This window comes from Bos indicus, chromosome 11 (genome assembly GCF_029378745.1).
Source record: "Bos indicus isolate NIAB-ARS_2022 breed Sahiwal x Tharparkar chromosome 11, NIAB-ARS_B.indTharparkar_mat_pri_1.0, whole genome shotgun sequence".
NCBI classification, from domain to species: domain Eukaryota; kingdom Metazoa; phylum Chordata; class Mammalia; order Artiodactyla; family Bovidae; genus Bos; species Bos indicus.
Window position 1 is genome coordinate 14842656 of NC_091770.1, and position 17252 is coordinate 14859907.

The 17252-nt window shown below is 34.3% G+C and overlaps 1 protein-coding gene and 1 long non-coding RNA gene across 4 annotated transcripts in view; one reads left to right on the forward strand and one right to left on the reverse strand.

The window, feature by feature from the left end:
• The window catches only part of YIPF4 (Yip1 domain family member 4), a 34136-nt gene extending 29645 nt beyond the window's left edge, over window positions 1-4491 (forward strand). Inside the window, exons 5-6 of the mRNA XM_070798089.1 lie at window positions 22-135; window positions 3334-4491. Coding sequence (XP_070654190.1) covers window positions 22-135; window positions 3334-3471 — 252 coding nt within the window. The 3' untranslated portion in view covers window positions 3472-4491. The remainder of the gene's footprint in view (window positions 1-21; window positions 136-3333) is intronic.
• Window positions 1-17252, reverse strand: part of LOC139185627 (uncharacterized) — a 37833-nt gene that overhangs the window by 9779 nt on the left and 10802 nt on the right. For all 3 annotated transcript variants that reach the window (XR_011569133.1, XR_011569134.1, XR_011569132.1), the window contains one exon: window positions 16477-16572. This is a non-coding gene — a long non-coding RNA (uncharacterized lncRNA). The remainder of the gene's footprint in view (window positions 1-16476; window positions 16573-17252) is intronic.

The following is a 17252-nucleotide window of genomic DNA, read 5'->3' on the forward strand; positions in this document are numbered from 1 at the left end:
TAAAATTTTGAAAATTCACAGGTTGCGTATGGCCAAGTTCTTGGAGTTATAGGATATTCATTACTTCCTCTCATTGTAATAGCCCCTATACTTTTGGTGGTTGGATCATTTGAAGTCGTGTCTACACTTATAAAAGTAAGTAGTGTGTGTTATAAAAAGTAGTTTACTGTTTTCCAGTCAGGAAAGTGTACAATCGCCCCTGCATATCCATGGGAGATTGGTTCTAGGATTGCCCCCCACCACCACCACAGACACAAAAATCTTCAGGTGTTCAACTCCCCAGTATAAAATTATGTAGTATTTACATATAACCTATGCAAATCCTTCCATCTACTTTTTAAAATCATCTCCAGATTACTTATGATACTTAATACAATATAAATTGTTGTCTGTAATCCAGCATACTCAGGTTTGGCTTTTTGAAACTTTCCGAAATTTTTTTTTTCCCCAAATATTTTCAGTCCACAGTTGTTTGAATCCATAGATGCAGAACTCACAGGTAATAAGAGCTGACCGTACTAGTTTTATGGCTAAAGAATCTTATAATCTATAACGGTTTATATCAAGCAGTTAGTAGTATTTTGAAACAGTGACCTTACTCACTGATTTTACCAAATATTTTCCCCTTTTAATTGCCAGAAATTATAATGTATATCTAGGGTGGAATAAAGAACAAAGAGCAAATCTGGCCTCAGGATATTGCACTCAATATTTTTTATTTAATGTTAAACATTTCTTTTCTATGCTTATAAGATGAATTTATTATATTTATTTGAAATTCCACTGGATGTTTATTTAATAATTGTTAACTCCTATTTGAATATTAAATTAGTGGTCAAGTAAGATATACGTAGTTCTAATAAACTGACTTTTCTGTGTTGCAGAAATCAGGACTTCTTTATGCTGTGTTAAACTGATTAACAATGTACCCACTTTAAACATTTACTGATAATATTAAACACTATTAATGAATAGTGATATAGCAAATTTTGGTATTTATTAATTTTGAACCACTTTGGAAAAAATAAATGACTACTTTCACACATGTATGTATATTACACAGTGAATGTAATTTTTTTCTTTATGGAAAATAGAACTTCTTAAGACCACTGCTTTCAATACTACCATTATGTAGTCTCCATATTAGAGTATTTAAATACTAGAGTATTTAAGTAGACTAACTTAAGAAGAGTTACTTTATGACTTTCGTTTTCACTTAAAGTTTATTACTAATTCCAGTGTAAAAGAAATTATTCCTTTTAGAATTGAGTAACTCCAGGCTAACACTGACATTATAAGCCTTGGATATTGAGAAGAGTTGGATTTTAGAACTGAATTCTAAATTCCTGAATGCAAATCCTGGTTTTGCCTCTTGTTGTCCGCCTTGGGGAGCTATATTTTCTTACTCTCCTCTTAGAGTAAACTTAGCAACTACTTTTTTGGATTTGTTATGAAGATTTTGAAGAATAATGACTAGTATAGTGCTTGACACACAGTAGGCACTCAAGCAGTAGCTGTTATTATTATAAATAGTAAATATTTTGAGAACATCTTTGTATGTTTCAACTGTTGGAACACTCTAGAAACCAAGAAACGCTTTCATTCCTCTAATCCTAATTTTTAAAAAAATATCATTATTAGTGCTTAGGTTGAAAGTCTTGCAGTGCAGAAGCTAGCCCCACCCACGCTGGCATTTAATTATTTAGTCTTAGTGAACATACCACTTTACTAAGTCATTCAGGATCACTGCCTGTGTGTTGTTTTACTTGGGTTAAAGATTGTTTGAATGCTTCTGAGCCTATTCCCAAAACTGCTAAAACTGTGTCCTCTGGTTATTTTTAGTCATTGAGTTCAACTGAAAATTGGTCTTTAATATTCTTTATACAACAAGTGAATGTGTTATTATAAAATAGAAGTCTTTTTTTATAAAATCATTAAAATTTTAGGATAAAAAATTTGTGAACTTTAGATATTTCTTTGCCACATTTCTTTCCCTAATCACTTAAATCATCTTTGTGTAGCGATCTGTTTTGCATGTTTCTTGTTTTAGTCCAAAGTCTGTTGAGAAATAATGAAAGAATAATGAAAGAATGAAATAAATAATGAGAACTCTTACCCTTTAACTGTAGCATTGGAATGCAGTTTACAAGCACTAGTTTTTTTTAAACATTAAATCTCTGTAATTTTACCAGTCTTAACCAAATACATTTAATCATCATGTACAAATGGAATTTGATTATAATTTTATTTTATTTCTCTATACTTTTTTGTAAGATTAAAATATCTTGTATTTTTTGTTTGCATTTAGTTTTAAAAGTGCAGTAGAAAATTGGGTCATCTCAAATAATTTTCAGTCAATCTGCCAGTGTTTAATTTTTACCTCTGTATCAGTGGTTCTCAGCTGATGGCAGCTTTGCCCCCCAGGGATGTTCGGCAATGTCTAGAGACATTTTTGAGTGTCGTGGACGGGAGGGGTGGGGTGGCACTAGCATAGAGTGGCTAGAAGCCAGGGGTGCTGCCAAACACCCTACAGCGCACAGCACAGCTTCCCACAGCAGTCATCCAGCCCAGAAATTTGATTAGTGCAAGATTGAGAAACCCTGCTCTGTGCCAAGTGTTTCTATCATAATTTCCCTTATTTCTATCCTTAAAGTTATTCTCTCATTTTATTCTGTAAAATGCCTTCAGTGACTACGTAAAGAAGTATTACATAAATTTCTAGTGGATATAATTTAAAATTAAGTAGGTGCATAGTCAGAATACTCTAAACCAAAATGTTACATTTTTCCTCCTTCCCTTATAACACTATATTTCTACCTAGTCCTGGGAAAATTGTGTGAAATTTTCACTTAATCTGTTTTTCTACCTCTTGGAAGAAAAGAATATTTTCTACAGAATCAGTTAGTTTTCCTAGGAAACAAATATCTTTCAGCATCTGGTCCCAGTAATAGTTTTTCCAAAAGTTGCCTTGTCTTAAATCATCCAGGACAGTTGTTAAAATGACTGATAATTAGACCCTTCTTCCGTTAGAGATTCTGATTCAGTAGAACTAGAATGAATCCCAGGAAGCTAATAGTCACCCCAAGTGATTCTTATAATTAGACAAGTTTGATAACGTAAAACCTAAGTCATTTCCAGATGTCAAGGAATAGAGCAAGGATGAATATTCTTAATAAGGTTTCAACATTCTCAATAAGTTTTGCTTTTTCTCTAATTGGTTGCCAGGGTTGTTTTAAAAAAAATACTGCAAATGTAATTTTTACTCTATGATACTCAAAATGTTAATTGACTTGCTAATATGCTGCCTTTTGTCTTTTTTTTTTTTTTTTTAAGCTCTTTGGTGTGTTTTGGGCTGCCTACAGTGCTGCTTCATTGTTAGTGGGTGAAGAATTCAAGACCAAAAAGCCTCTCCTGATTTATCCAATCTTTTTATTATACATTTATTTTTTGTCCTTATATACTGGGGTGTGATCTAAGTCATATATAAGTAGAAAAAGACACTGTTACATTTCTGTGTAGGCTGGAAATTCTTGCTTGAGGATATTAAAAAACCCTGTTGATGGTAAAATTTTACATGTTCAGATGTAAAGGCAGTTTCAGGTCTTTTTAAAACAATTTTTTTTTGTATTTAATTAAGCAATTGCAGTTATCTGAATATTTTTGGTCAGAATTCTGAATTCTGTTTGATTCTTCATATTCCAGTGAATAAAATATAAAAGCATTGTGTTTTTAAGATTGTGTCAATATTCACCTAAAAATCTGTGCCAAAAGCACCTGGAATGGTAATTATATTTCACTTGAAGGGTAAATATAATAACATTCTGATCATCTAAAAGTGCAATTTTTTCCTTTAACGAGTTTTCTCCTGCATTGCAGATCTTGTAGATATATATTTATATTTATACATATATATTTATGAAGTAATTCTTATTCACAAAATATATTTCTGAATAGCCTAAAAATTAAGATATTTTAAATCCGATGCTTACACTTTCTTTAATTTGGCCTTTAATCTTTTTATTTATGAATTAAATTTGCTCTTAAATTATATATAATTTTTAAAGTCTCGTACATGCTTCTGGCAATGTGTCCTTGTTAAGAATTCTTTTTTTTTTTTTACTTCTTTATTGCAAGATATTTGCTTTACAATATTGTGCTGGTTTCTGCCATACATCAGAATTCTTAATAATAACTAAAACTAATTATAACAGTTGCTGATGTAGATTTGGTTTGTTTGGGTGTGCTTTTTTTTACAAACCACTTTTGAATGTCTAAACATCTGATTTAAAGTTTCTGCTTATGGCATTTGATGGATATGGCATTTATTAAAACTGTCAGTGTGTAGAAAAACAATATTATTTATAGTATCAGTAAATATTTTTAAGTGGCACTTCTAAGCCGTAAAAGTTGCTGAAAAGAGACCTTTAGAGTCTTGTGGTCCCAAGCAATGTTATATGAAGTAGAAAAAAAATAAAATGCTTCCCAGCTGTGTCTTTTGTTTTATAACACCTTGTCTTGTATTACCTGATATTTTAACAAGTATCAGGTACACTTTAACAAACATACAATATTTGCTAAGAGAGATAATAAGAAATTCCAGCTAGTGAAATTTTATGCAAATAATGTCATAGACTTTAGATGTACCTTTAATTAATATTAGTTTATAAAGTAGGTGAAATATTTGGTATCCATAAAATACCAAATGCCTAAGAACTATTAGCAAATTATTATATTGTCCTTTCTGGTCTCAGCTGGAAAAATTAACTGCTGTCTTCAATATGATAATGTGGCCACCTCTTGGGATATATTCCTTGAGCAACCTAATGTGTCAGGAAATATCCAGCAACTCTGAAATAAGCCTACAAATTAACAAGATATCAAGCCCATCTCTCATTCTTTTCTCCTCTCCCCCTAAAATAGAAAAAAGAACAAAACCCAAAAACTTTAAGCTGTAGAAGTGAGAAGTATAGAGCTATCTTTGGGCCAGAATAATGTGGGAAAGTTACATGATGCTGATTATTTAAACAAGCTTAGAAAAACAGACTAGAAGCAACAGAGGGATAAAACTTCTAAAACTTAAAATAATTTGGAATAGTAAGGAAGTAGCTACAGAAGCAGTAACTACACAGTAAATGTTTGTAGGGGTTTCTGAGAGCAGTACTTGGTTTTGGTTGATAATTATATTTGATGTTCATAGCGCTGACTCTGGACTCTTCCCCCAAAAGCTTGGGGGTCCATATCAGGCAGTAGAATTTTACTAAACAGTAAGTCAAGTGATTTTAGGACCAACTCCATCCAAAGGTGGTTTAAAATTTTTTTTAAGCTATCATTTCTTTAAGATGTGAATGAAAAGTTCACTTGTATGAATCTTGTTTATTATTGATGTAAGATAAAATGAAGTACTTGTGTTCCAAAAAGGTATTTAAAAATAATAGCATTTAATCTTGGGACTAGTCCAGTTTAAGGTATATATAAAAACAATTTATAATGTTTCATAATGTTTCAAGCTCAGCCACTGTCTTCATGGGCTAATGAGCAAAGCACTTAAAACAGATTGTCAGTTTGAAACATGATTTGTAAATGTGTCCAAGATACAGTACTGTTACAACTAATAATGGTAAGTTGACCATAATGTCCTCTGCTTGAATTTATATATAAAAATATTTTGTGTTATATTGATTTAAAATAATGATTTCCAACCTAATTATTAGTTCATTAGTATTTTTAAAACAGAATTACCCAGATAATCTCTCCTAGTTGTATGTGTGTATACATGTTTAAAGTGTTTCCAGTCATAGTAATCCTGATCACTGTTAATCCTCAAAAAAAAAGAATTAGAGACATTTATTTGTTTTAAATTGATTATAAAATAATTGAAATTTTGATTATAAATAAAAATCTATATATAATTTTGTTTATATTAAATATAGTCTAGGAAGATTTATAAAGTTTTATGAACCATTACTAAACTTGCTAATTTCTAAGGTCTGTAAGGCAATTTTATATATAATATAATCTATTTGCAAAAATTCCCTAAATATTAATATATTAATATTTCTAAATTAGTGAAAATTTACATTGACTTAAAATGTTAGGTAGATATTTTTGTTTACATATTGTTTAAAATTTAGTTCATTTAAAAAACTCTGATGTAATAAAACATTGAATAAAATAATCCTACAAACTAATAAAAATAATATTTTTCATATTCAACAAACTGAATATTTTAAGATGATTGTTATTTATCTTTTACCTTTTCAGTAATACATATTTTAGCTAGTGTTAAGTTTTAGGAAATTGTGACACGTTTGATAATTTTTGTTAAAATGTCTTACTTTGTTTTATATATATATTAATATACAAGTTGGGTTTCTTGTTTTGTTCTTTGCCGCAAAGGAGAACAACACACATCACGGCGAACTGTAGAGTGTCTCAGAGTGTTTAAAAGGCCCTATTAGAGCATTTAGGCTTGAGTTAATACAATTCATGGCAGTCTGAAATAAGTCTTAATAGAGCTAAAAAGCATCCTCAGATACTCTCTTCTCTGGTATTTTAGTCACATAAAATAAGTATCTTATTATCCTCTTCCATAAAAAGTTTCTTTAATTGAACCCTTATATTACATCTTGGGCTTTACCTAGCACCACATGGTAATTTCCCTTTAGAAACAGAATTACAAGTTCCTTCTTTGTACAATCCAACAGTAGTTTGTATGTTTGAGAATCTACTGTCACTTTTTAAATAAATTCCAAATACGATTTTTGACATTAGTCAGTACTAGACATTCTTATATCTTTTCACTAGAAATCATTATAGTTTCTGAAGACAGTTCTGTTTGTGAAATACATTTTCTTTATAACAGACTTTCAATATACTTTATGACAGTTTTAGGTTCTGCTATGTCTTAGTGGATATAGTTGTCTAAAGAGAAATGGTTAAGAGAATATTCCCTGTGCAAAGTGTATATTATTAAACATAAAGCTTAGGGTTAAGTTGGAGCTTCCCTGTTGGTAAAGAATCTGTCTGTAGTGCCGCAGACTTGTGACTGATCCCTGGGTTGGGAAGATCCCCTGGAGGAGGGAATGGCTACCCATCCAGTATTCTTGCCTGGAGTATTCGTGGACCATGGAGCCTGGCAGGCTACTGTCCATGGACTTGCAAAGAGTCAGACACTTTACAGGGTTAGGTTGCTCTTTTGAATTCTTTCGATATGCTGATGTTACACTTCGGAGGTTAATTTAGGGAAAGAATGTCAGAATGATTAAGATGGCATTAGTAAAATAACTCCCTATTTTACATTCTGTATTGGTGATTACCCTGGTTTCAACTTTTCTGATTTTCAACAAGATATCTATAAGTTTTTACTTTGAAGGTGTTTAGTTTACAACTTGCAAATGCTTGGAAAAAATTCTTTAAACATCCTTTCTGAACAGTTCAGCGATATACTAATACTGTCACTGAGATTTAAGTTAGATATTAATATGGAAAACATTTTAATGAAATATTTTGAATTTAACTTGTAATTAGAGTATATAAAGATTATTAATGCTTATGGGGCAGGGAAAGTACGCTCTCCTACCTGTAATAAGCTTGTTAAATTAATACTTGGAATATAAGTAAATTTGATTTATCAAGAATGGAGGCACGAGTTTTTCTATAATAGTTGCCACTGAGCAATTTTTATTAAAAACCAAACAAGTAAAAACAGCTTACCAAAGTATTTAGACAGGATCAAATGAAATTATAATGAATGACTGATTATGGGAGAAATTTGTCATCTGGTAATAAAGAGGAGAAGCTGGTATAAAAGATTGCTGCTATTCATAAATGCTCAGTGATAAATGATTGAAACTCTACATTTTTCTTGGTTTTATAGTGATTCTTTCTACTTCTGTGAAAATCAGTTGCTGTGTAAATATCACTTACATTGTGTGCAGCATTTGATAATGAAACAACCCATATGTTTTGTAATCCTTATGCTAAATTACAGTCTGATAACTGTAGCGTCGCCCTAGAAAGCAGTGAAAATATTTTTGTTGTTGATGATGGGCCTACATGCTAAGTGCTTCATACTCAATCTTTTTTGCTAAATGAGACCTAGGAAACTTTTGCCTAATACAGATTTATTTTCAAAGAATGGTACTGATTGTAGCTTCAAGAAAGAAACATTCAGAAGAAATGGCATTTGAATTGGGTACCGTGAATGTGAGGAGAGAGCAGATATCCATCAAGTGTTTATTGACCCCTTTCTATGTGCCAGGTTCTACCTAGGTTTAGGAATAAATGATGTGCAACAGAGACCACATATGCACCCTAATGAGCCAGTATTTTTGAGAGATAAAATGATTAACAAATTGTAAAAACAGTGCAACAAATGAACAAAGAGGGGCCTGTGGTAACAAGACAGTATATGACAGAGGAATTAGACAAGAAAAGCCTTCCGGAGGCAATGATGTTTAAGTTGAAATCCTTGGGTAAGTAAAAGTTAACTAAGCAAAGAAGGAAGGGAAGACTATTACAGACAGAGGGAATAGCAGGTGAGTAGAAGGAAATGAAAGCTCATTTGGCGGAAGTTAGTACTTGTCAGAGCTTTTGATTAGATATAATGGTGTTTTTAATACCAAGGCCAAGGTCTGTAGTCCTACTCTCGATATATCCCCAACAGAAATGCATGTACATATGCCACAAAAAACAAGAACATAGTAACATGATTCGTAATAGCAAAAAATTGGACATAGCAATGTCCATCAACATAAAATAGGTACAAGTATACAGTGGGATTTTATGCAATGAAAATAATTAGAGCCATGTGCAAGAAAGTGACCACCAAAATATTTTAATGCTTTACCCTTATTGAGGAGGGAGAAGAGTTGTATTTGGAAAGAATCTTAAGGAGGACTTAATAATTAAGCTGTATGGTTTATGTGCTTTTCTGTATGTGTGTTACAGGGCATCCTTAATTTTTGTAATTGTTTTAACATAGTTAAATTGCCACTTCACATTTTACTCTTTTTCATGTATTATGTCATAACTATATTCATGTTATACAGACTTCATAACCATACTTTAGAGAAATCTTCCCTGAATCTTGTAACTCTCCAGCTGTATGCCCCAGTTAAATCTTGATTACATCATTGCTTGTTTCATTTGTAGTACTGCTACTTGATAAGTGTCTAGATTTCTTTTTTTAAATTCTTCCACTATAATGTAAGCTCCACTGGGGCAGGGACATTTTCTGACATGTTTGTTAATGTATTCCCAGTACTTTTGTTGAATGAATACAGGAGCCTGGTCATTGAATCCCAAATTCAAATTGAATCCAGTGAATTTCAAAACCAATAGCTTAATTATTAGTTTTTCATAGATTATTAAAGTTAGGGAAAACTTTAGAGATCATCTACTGAGTGTGATCATACCTCATTGTACAGATGAGGAAACTAAAGTCTAAGGAAGGGTTGTCAAACACTGTTGACCAACAGAATTGGAATAAGAGCTTATGTCTTCAGACCATCAGTCTACTGCTCTTTCCATTACAGTGTGGAACACCAGTGTTGCCAGATGGAGGGCAACATAAATGATTGCCTTCTGCTGCAGTCCATCATATAGATAATTGAAACATCTTTCTCTTTCCTTTTTGGTCTTTTTTCCATTTCATTAAAAAAAAAATCTACCATTAGCATTAGGTTTACAAGTACTACACATTAATATTAAATAGTGAAAGTTCAAAGGGCTATTGTGAGGCTTAAGTGAGCTAGTTAATATAAAGCATATAAAATTGTCCCGTGTTCAATAAAAGCTATTAAACTGAATTTATTTAGATCAATGAAACGAGGGTTTCCAGAAATATACTCGATTATATATAGAAAGTATGAGATAAAAGTCACATGCCAAATTGGTGTACATGAGATAATGCATCAGATAGAAATGTACTTGTTTGCAAGAAATAATCCTATGATCAGTATGGTCATACTGGATGATTGTACCCTATGATCCTTCAGTAAACAAAGAGTTTATTTTTCTCACATAAGCAATCCAAGGGTGTATCTAGGACTAACAGCAACTTAATGTCGCCAGGGACTCAGGTTCCTTTTATCTTTGTACTCTACTATTTTTTTGGTTGGTGGCTTTCATCCATGTTGTCTCAAGATAGCTGTTTCACTTCTACGTAGTACATCTAGATTCCAATCAGGAAGAAAGGGAAGGTTAAGAGGCCAAATGGAGCATGTCAGTCAAAGTTGCCTTTAAAGCTCTCTCTGGAAGCCACATTCAGTAACTTCTCTTATATCTCAGCAGAGAACAGAAACACTTGGCTACCCCTTGCTGTAAGAGAGTCTGGGAAAGTACTTTAAGCTGGGCACGTTTACTGCCCTAAACAAAGTCACATCTGTTAGTAAGGAAGAACGGGTGCCAGGTAGGTAACTAGCAGTGTCTAACAAAAACATTATAGGCCACTTTAAAAAATGCAAGGATGGTTCTACTACTTATGCTGGAGTATGTAAGTTACAGATATATCAAGTATTTTTTTAAATAGGCAGGAGAAAAATTGACTTTTCATACACTATTTGAGAAGATAAGGCTTTCAAACATGACATAAAACACAAAATCTAAAAAAAGTTAAGAAACTTGACTACCTAGCATTTAAAACAATTTTATAGGAAAAAGATAAACTACCACTTGGAGGAAAATATTTTTAAGACTTCTGTGTACAGAGGGTTAATTTCCTTAATATAAAAATAACATTTGGAAATTAGTAACTTTCAATGGGCAAAGGACATACATGGGCAATCATAGTATATAATGTATAATAGTAAAAGAATTTATAAATTGGTAGTTTAAAATGGATAAGGAATGTAAATGAGCAACTCAAGAGGGGAGAAATGATAAAGACCAATATATATATGTACAGGTGCACAAATTCATTCGTGGTTAAATACAGTTTAAACAACATTGGCCTCCATTTGCCAGAACTTGAGAAGATTGGTAATATCTGTGGTTAATTGGTTGGGATCATGAGGAGGTCTGTTGTTTAGCTGATAGACACCAGCATGGCTGTCTCAGTTAAAATACTGAAATTTGTACTAGTGGTAGATCATTTTACTGTAACTGCAATAGCACTAAAATTAATAGATATAAGTCCATTAGTTCCTTTTTGACAGCCATTGATAATGGACCTTTTGTTGTAATGACATCTGAGAAACATTTGCAACATCTGTTAACTTGAACTGTGTTATGGTATATAATGTTCCTGCCTTGTTCATTACCTGTGAATCATTCCATGTTCTAACACTGGCTATTGTGGTTTTCCTATTTAGTGTATTATGATTATTAGGTGAAAAGTAAATATAGTGTTTTAATATTTTAAAATAGAAGGGCTTACAACAAAGTAGTAATGGACACTCTAAAACTATTTGATGCTATCTTCTGTTAATGTGGAATATACGCATAGCTTTTGACCCAGCGATTTCATATGTTCACCAGCTTGTGGATTCAGCACTATGCAATGGAACTTGCTTCAGTGATGCAAGTGCTCTATTCTGTGCTATCCGTACAGTAGCTGCTAGCCATGTAGCTACTGACCATTTGAATGTGGTTGGTGCAACTGAGGAGCTGACTTAGAGAGCTACATTTGGCTAGTACCTACCATATTGGTCTGAGCAATGAGTGTCCACAGCAGTGCCATTACTAATATCCAAACTTGGAAACAACCCAGATAGACAAATTATGGTGTTGTCACACAATAGAATACAATAATATTGGAAGATGTATAACCATGTAGAGATAATGCTTAACAAAAGAAACCAGACACAAAAGAATACATACTTTGTGATTCTATTTATATGAAGTACAAAAACAGGATGTTGGTTACTCTTAAGTGGGAAGGAAGTAACTGAAAGAAGGTATGGGAATTGAGACTTTTGGGATGCTGGTATGTTCTATGATCTCTTTCTTTATTTGGGTGCTAATCATGTGTGTGTGTGTTCAGTTTATGGAAATTTATCAAACTATACATATGTAACATTTATACCTTTCTGTGAAGTTATTGTGTTTGAGTTTACAGTTGTGAATTGGAGGGAGAAAAAACACCCAGAATGAGTGTTAGCAAAATGTTGATAAGCTTCTTAACATTCCTTTTAAATGCTCTAAGTGTTCATATTCTAAAACTGTGGAAGAACATGATAATAAACTATAGCTTGAAATGTTTCTTAAAAACGTCCTGAAACATCTTTTGATATTGCCTCAGAATTAATATAAAATAAATGATTTTCATTTCTGAAATGAAAACATGATTTTTTTCAAGTGATGTTCTAAACATTTTATCTAAGAGTTTTAATTGCTCAAATAAGAAATATTTTAAAATACAATTCAAATTGTTAACACTATCTGCTATGTTGTTAAGGACTGCCGCTGCTGCTAAGTCGCTTCAGTTGGGTCCAACTATATGTGACCCCATAGACAGCAGCCCACCAGGCTACCCTGTCCCTGGGATTCTCCAGGCAAGAACACTGGAGTGGGTTGCCATTTCCTTCTCCAATAAAACATTATTAAAAAAAAAACATAATTAATGCAGACATGTTGCAATTTAGATTTATGGTCTCACTTATAAAACATCTGACAAAAACAGAAGAGAAAAAATTCAGTCATTACTGCACAGCTTCAATTGTTACACATGAAAGTGTCTTCATAATTTACTTAAGAGGCAAAATATCATAACTTAAGATGCTGTGGACCTAAAGGTATTATCTGGGAGAAGATAGCAAAATTTATTACAGATGTTCAAGGAAAATAATTCCAATAAGAACTATATAGAAACTTTACTGGGTTTTGAACAGCTGGTACTGTGGAAAGCTTGGGGAAAAAATCTGGAAATTTAGCCAAAGTTTTAGATTTCCAGATGTTTTAATTTGGCTGAAAGACACTAAATTAAAGTATCTCCAAATGATATTATAAATATGTAAATAAATGAATCACTTTTAAGTATTTCCCCAGTAAAATGTAGTTTTGTGGTAAGTTTGTGATAGCAAATAAAGGTAAAATTTTTCTGAGAAAGTTAATACCTGAAGAGCTTAGAATTTGTGATTAATTGTGATAATGAGAATTGGAATTTTATATTCTGGCTTCAGTAGCAACCTGTAGTGCTAGAACTACAAAAGTAATTTGGAAATTTTATCAAGTCTTGTATATTTTCTTCATTAGAGATTTTGATACGAGAACAAACATTTAGAATATGAGAATATTTTTAGAAAGTTGTCCTTACTAGAATTATTTGGTGAAGAATCAGTTCTTTATTTAGGTTCTCCAGAGAGCAGTGTTTTATTAGTTGAGGTTTATAAATTAATTTGACAGGAACTAAACATGATTGAAACTGAAAACATGAAAAAGAAGCAGAAATTATTTGAAATATGGAAATATATATGATACTGATTGTTGATTGTTTTTTTAATATTTCTTTATTTTTGGCTGCATCGAGTCTTAGTTGTGGCACGCGGAATCATTTGTGTGGCATTTGGGCTTCTCTCTAGTTGTGGCATTTGGCTCAGGAGTAGTGTATGTGGACTTAGTTGCCCTGTAGCATCTTAGTTCCCTGACCAGGGATCGAACCCACATCTCCTGCATTAGAAGGCAGATTCTTAACCCTGGACCACCACAGAAGTCTCTTGATTATTAATTATAACTCAGTACAATTTTTAAAAATAATTAAAATACAGAAATATGCCATTTGAAATAACAAAATAGAAGGCCAGTGCAAGTGAAAGTATTAACGACCCAATTAATTGATAACATATTGATGTATTGCCTTCTGTGACGGTTAACTTTATATGTAAACTTGTCTGGGCCATGTGGAGCCCAGATATTAGGGTGTTTCTGTGAGAATGTTTTTTGGATGAGATTAACATTTAAATACAGACTTGAGTAAAACAGATTGCCTTCCCTAAGGTGGGTGGGGTGCTTCCCTGATGGCCCAGCGGTAAAGAATCCGCCTGTGATGCAAGAGACTCAGGGTCAGTCCCTGGATCGGGAAGATCCCCTGGAGGAGGGCATGGCAATCCACTCACTATTCTTGCCTAGAGAATCTCATGGACAGAGGAGCCTGGCAGTCCACAGTCCATAGTATCACAAAGAGATGGACACGACTAAAGTGACTTAACACAGCAAGGTGGGTGGACTTAAAGGCCTGAGGAGGACAGAAGGGCTGCCCCTCTTCACCCTGACCACAGTAAGAATTCCTCCTGCCCAACTGCCTCTGGTTAGGACATGTTTTTTCCTGACCTTCGATTCAGAACTCCTCAATTGAGCCTGCTGGCCTTTGGACTGGAGGTACACCTTTGTCTCTCCTGGGTCTCCAACTTGCCTGCTTACCCTCCATATCTTGGGACCTGTCAGCCTTTATAAGCTTGTGAGCTAATTCCTTTTAATAAATCTACTTGAATATGTATGTGTGTATATATATATATATATATATAAATGTATGTGTCAATGAGCATTTAAGCCTCACGTTTTAAAAGAAAAATATTTGTAGAGGAATTTTATTATCGCTGCTGTTAAGTAGAATTTACAATATAACTTAGCCCTTTTTCAGAGGTCATTAAGATGTATTCAGTTTTTTGCAGTTATAGTAAGTATCCCTAGACTTATGGGTTTCTTAGGACCATAGGTATGCTTTTAAAAGTGTTTGTCCCTAAGAACTATTGTTTCTTGGTGTTCAGACTTCACATTGTACCTTCATGTGGCTGAAGGGACTGGAGAGCACTCTGGCATCATTTTTTATTAAGAGTAAAATATTATATACAAACACACACTTACTATTGGTGCTGTTTCTCTGGAGAACCCAAATACACTTTATTTTTTTGGTTCCTTATACATAGTCTTAAAACATGGACATTTTATTTAAGTAAATTTTGTGTAATCTTATTTGATGCTGTGAAAGTGCTGCACTCAATATGCCAGCAAATTTGGAAAACTCATCAGTGGCCACAGGACTGGAAAAGGTTAGTTTTTGTTCCAATCCCAAAGAAAGGCAATGCCAAAGAATGCTCAAACTACCACACAGTTGCACTCATCTCACATGCTAGTAAAGTAATGCTCAAAATTCTCCAAGCCAGGCTTCAGCAATATGTGAACCGTGAACTTCCTGATGTTCTAACTGGTTGTAGAAAAGGCAGAGGAACCAGAGACAAATTGCCAACATCCACTGGATCATGGAAAAAGCAAGAGAGTTCCAGAAAAACATCTATTTCTGCTTTAATGACTATGCCAAAGTCGTTTGAATGTGTGGATCACAATAAACTGGAAAATTCTGAAAGAGATGGGAATACCAGACCACCTGACCTGCCTCTTGAGAAATCTGTATGCAGGTCAGGAAGCAACAGTTAGAACTGGACATGGAACAACAGACTGGTTCCAAATAGGAAAAGGAGTACATCAAGGCTGTATATTGTCACCCTGCTTGTTTAACTTCTATGCAGAGTACATCATGAGAAACGCTGGACTGGAAGAAACACAAGCTGGAATCAAGATTGCCGGGAGAAATATCAGCAACCTCAGATATGCAGATGACACCACCCTTATGGCAGAAAGTGAGGAGGAACTAAAAAGCCTCTTGATGAAAGTGAAAGTGGAGAGTGAAAAAGTTGGCTTAAAGCTAAGCATTCAGAAAATGAAGATCACGGCATGCGGTCCCATCACTTCATGGGAAATAGATGGGGAAACCTTGGAAACAGTGTCAGACTTTATTTTTCTGGGCTCCAAAATCACTGCAGGTGGTGACTGCAGCCATGAAGTTAAAAAACGCTTACTCCTTGGAAGGAAAGTTTTGACTAACCTAGATAACATATTCAAAAGCAGAGACATTACTTTGCCAACAAAGGTCCATCTAGTCAAGGCTATGGTTTTTCCTGGGGTCATGTATGGATGTGAGAGTTGGACTGTGAAGAAGGCTGAGCGGCAAAGAATTGATGCTTTTGAGCTGTGGTGTTGGAGAAGACTCTTGAGAGTCCCTTGGACTGCAAGGAGATCCAACCAGTCCATTCTGAAGGAGATCAGCCCTGGGATTTCTTTGGAAGGAATGATGCTAAAGCTGAAACTCCAGTACTTTGGCCACCTCATGCGAAGAGTTGACTCATTGGAAAAGACTCTGATGCTGGGAGGGATTGGGGGCAGGAGGAAAAGGGGATGACAGAGGATGAGATGGCTTGATGGCATCACTGACTCGATGGACGTGAGTCTGAGTGAACTGGAGTTGGTGATGGACAGGGAGGCCTGGCATGCTGCAATTCATGGGGTCACAAAGAGTCAGACATGACTGAGCGACTGAACTGAACTGAACTGATTGTAAGTATACTTTAGTGCTCATTGATTTTCAGAAACCTATATAAGAAAATGGTTTTGTAGTACTTACCTTTTAAAGCATAAGGAATGAAAGTTTTTCTGTAGATGAGTTGTCATATATATAAACAACTTGTTACAGAATATGGTTACCTGGGACTTCCCTTGCAGTCCAGTGGTTAGTCCTCCATACTTCTAATATAGAGGGCGCAGTTTCAATCCCTGGTTGGGGAACTGAGACCCCATGTGCTGCACAGCGAGAAAAAAAAAAAAGTATGGTTACCTGAAAGCTAATTTCTCTCACTCATGAGTAGTATCACGCTGTTCCTCAAATCTGGCTGTGGTCTAACTGGCAGTCGGTGGGATTTTTCTCCCTCTGATGATCTAACCCTCCAAGTTGACAGTGGAGTCTGCTGTGGAGTTTGCTTCCTTGGTTCATCTGATGCTTCCTTGGTTCATCTAATGCTTCTGATACTCACTTATTGGGGAACCTGAGTTTCCTTGTTTTACCATTGTTCTGGCCCATTAGTTTGAAGGTTATTTTTTTCCCTTGAGAAGAAGGGAAAAAGAGACCCTTAGCTGTTTGCTTCCAATTATCTATTGACAGCGAACTCTCTTCTTTGGATTTGGACCTGTTCCTTATAGTCTCTAGCCTTTGCTTATTCTGTGTGGTAGCTTTCTGACATTAATGTGTAATCTTTCAGTTACAAGAAACATCACGTTTTCCTGTTTTTCTAAAGTAAGTTAAATCTAACCTGAGCTTCCTCAGGGCTAGCTAAAGAACTTCTAATGTGGGTCAGAAACTGGGTTCCCTAACCCCTTCATTGACTCCTAAAAGAACCCTTGGCCTTATCTCATGCCAAGGTTGGGTGTGCTTCATTGTTTCCACACCTTCTAGAGGATGCTCTTGCTGGCTGGGGATGGCACAC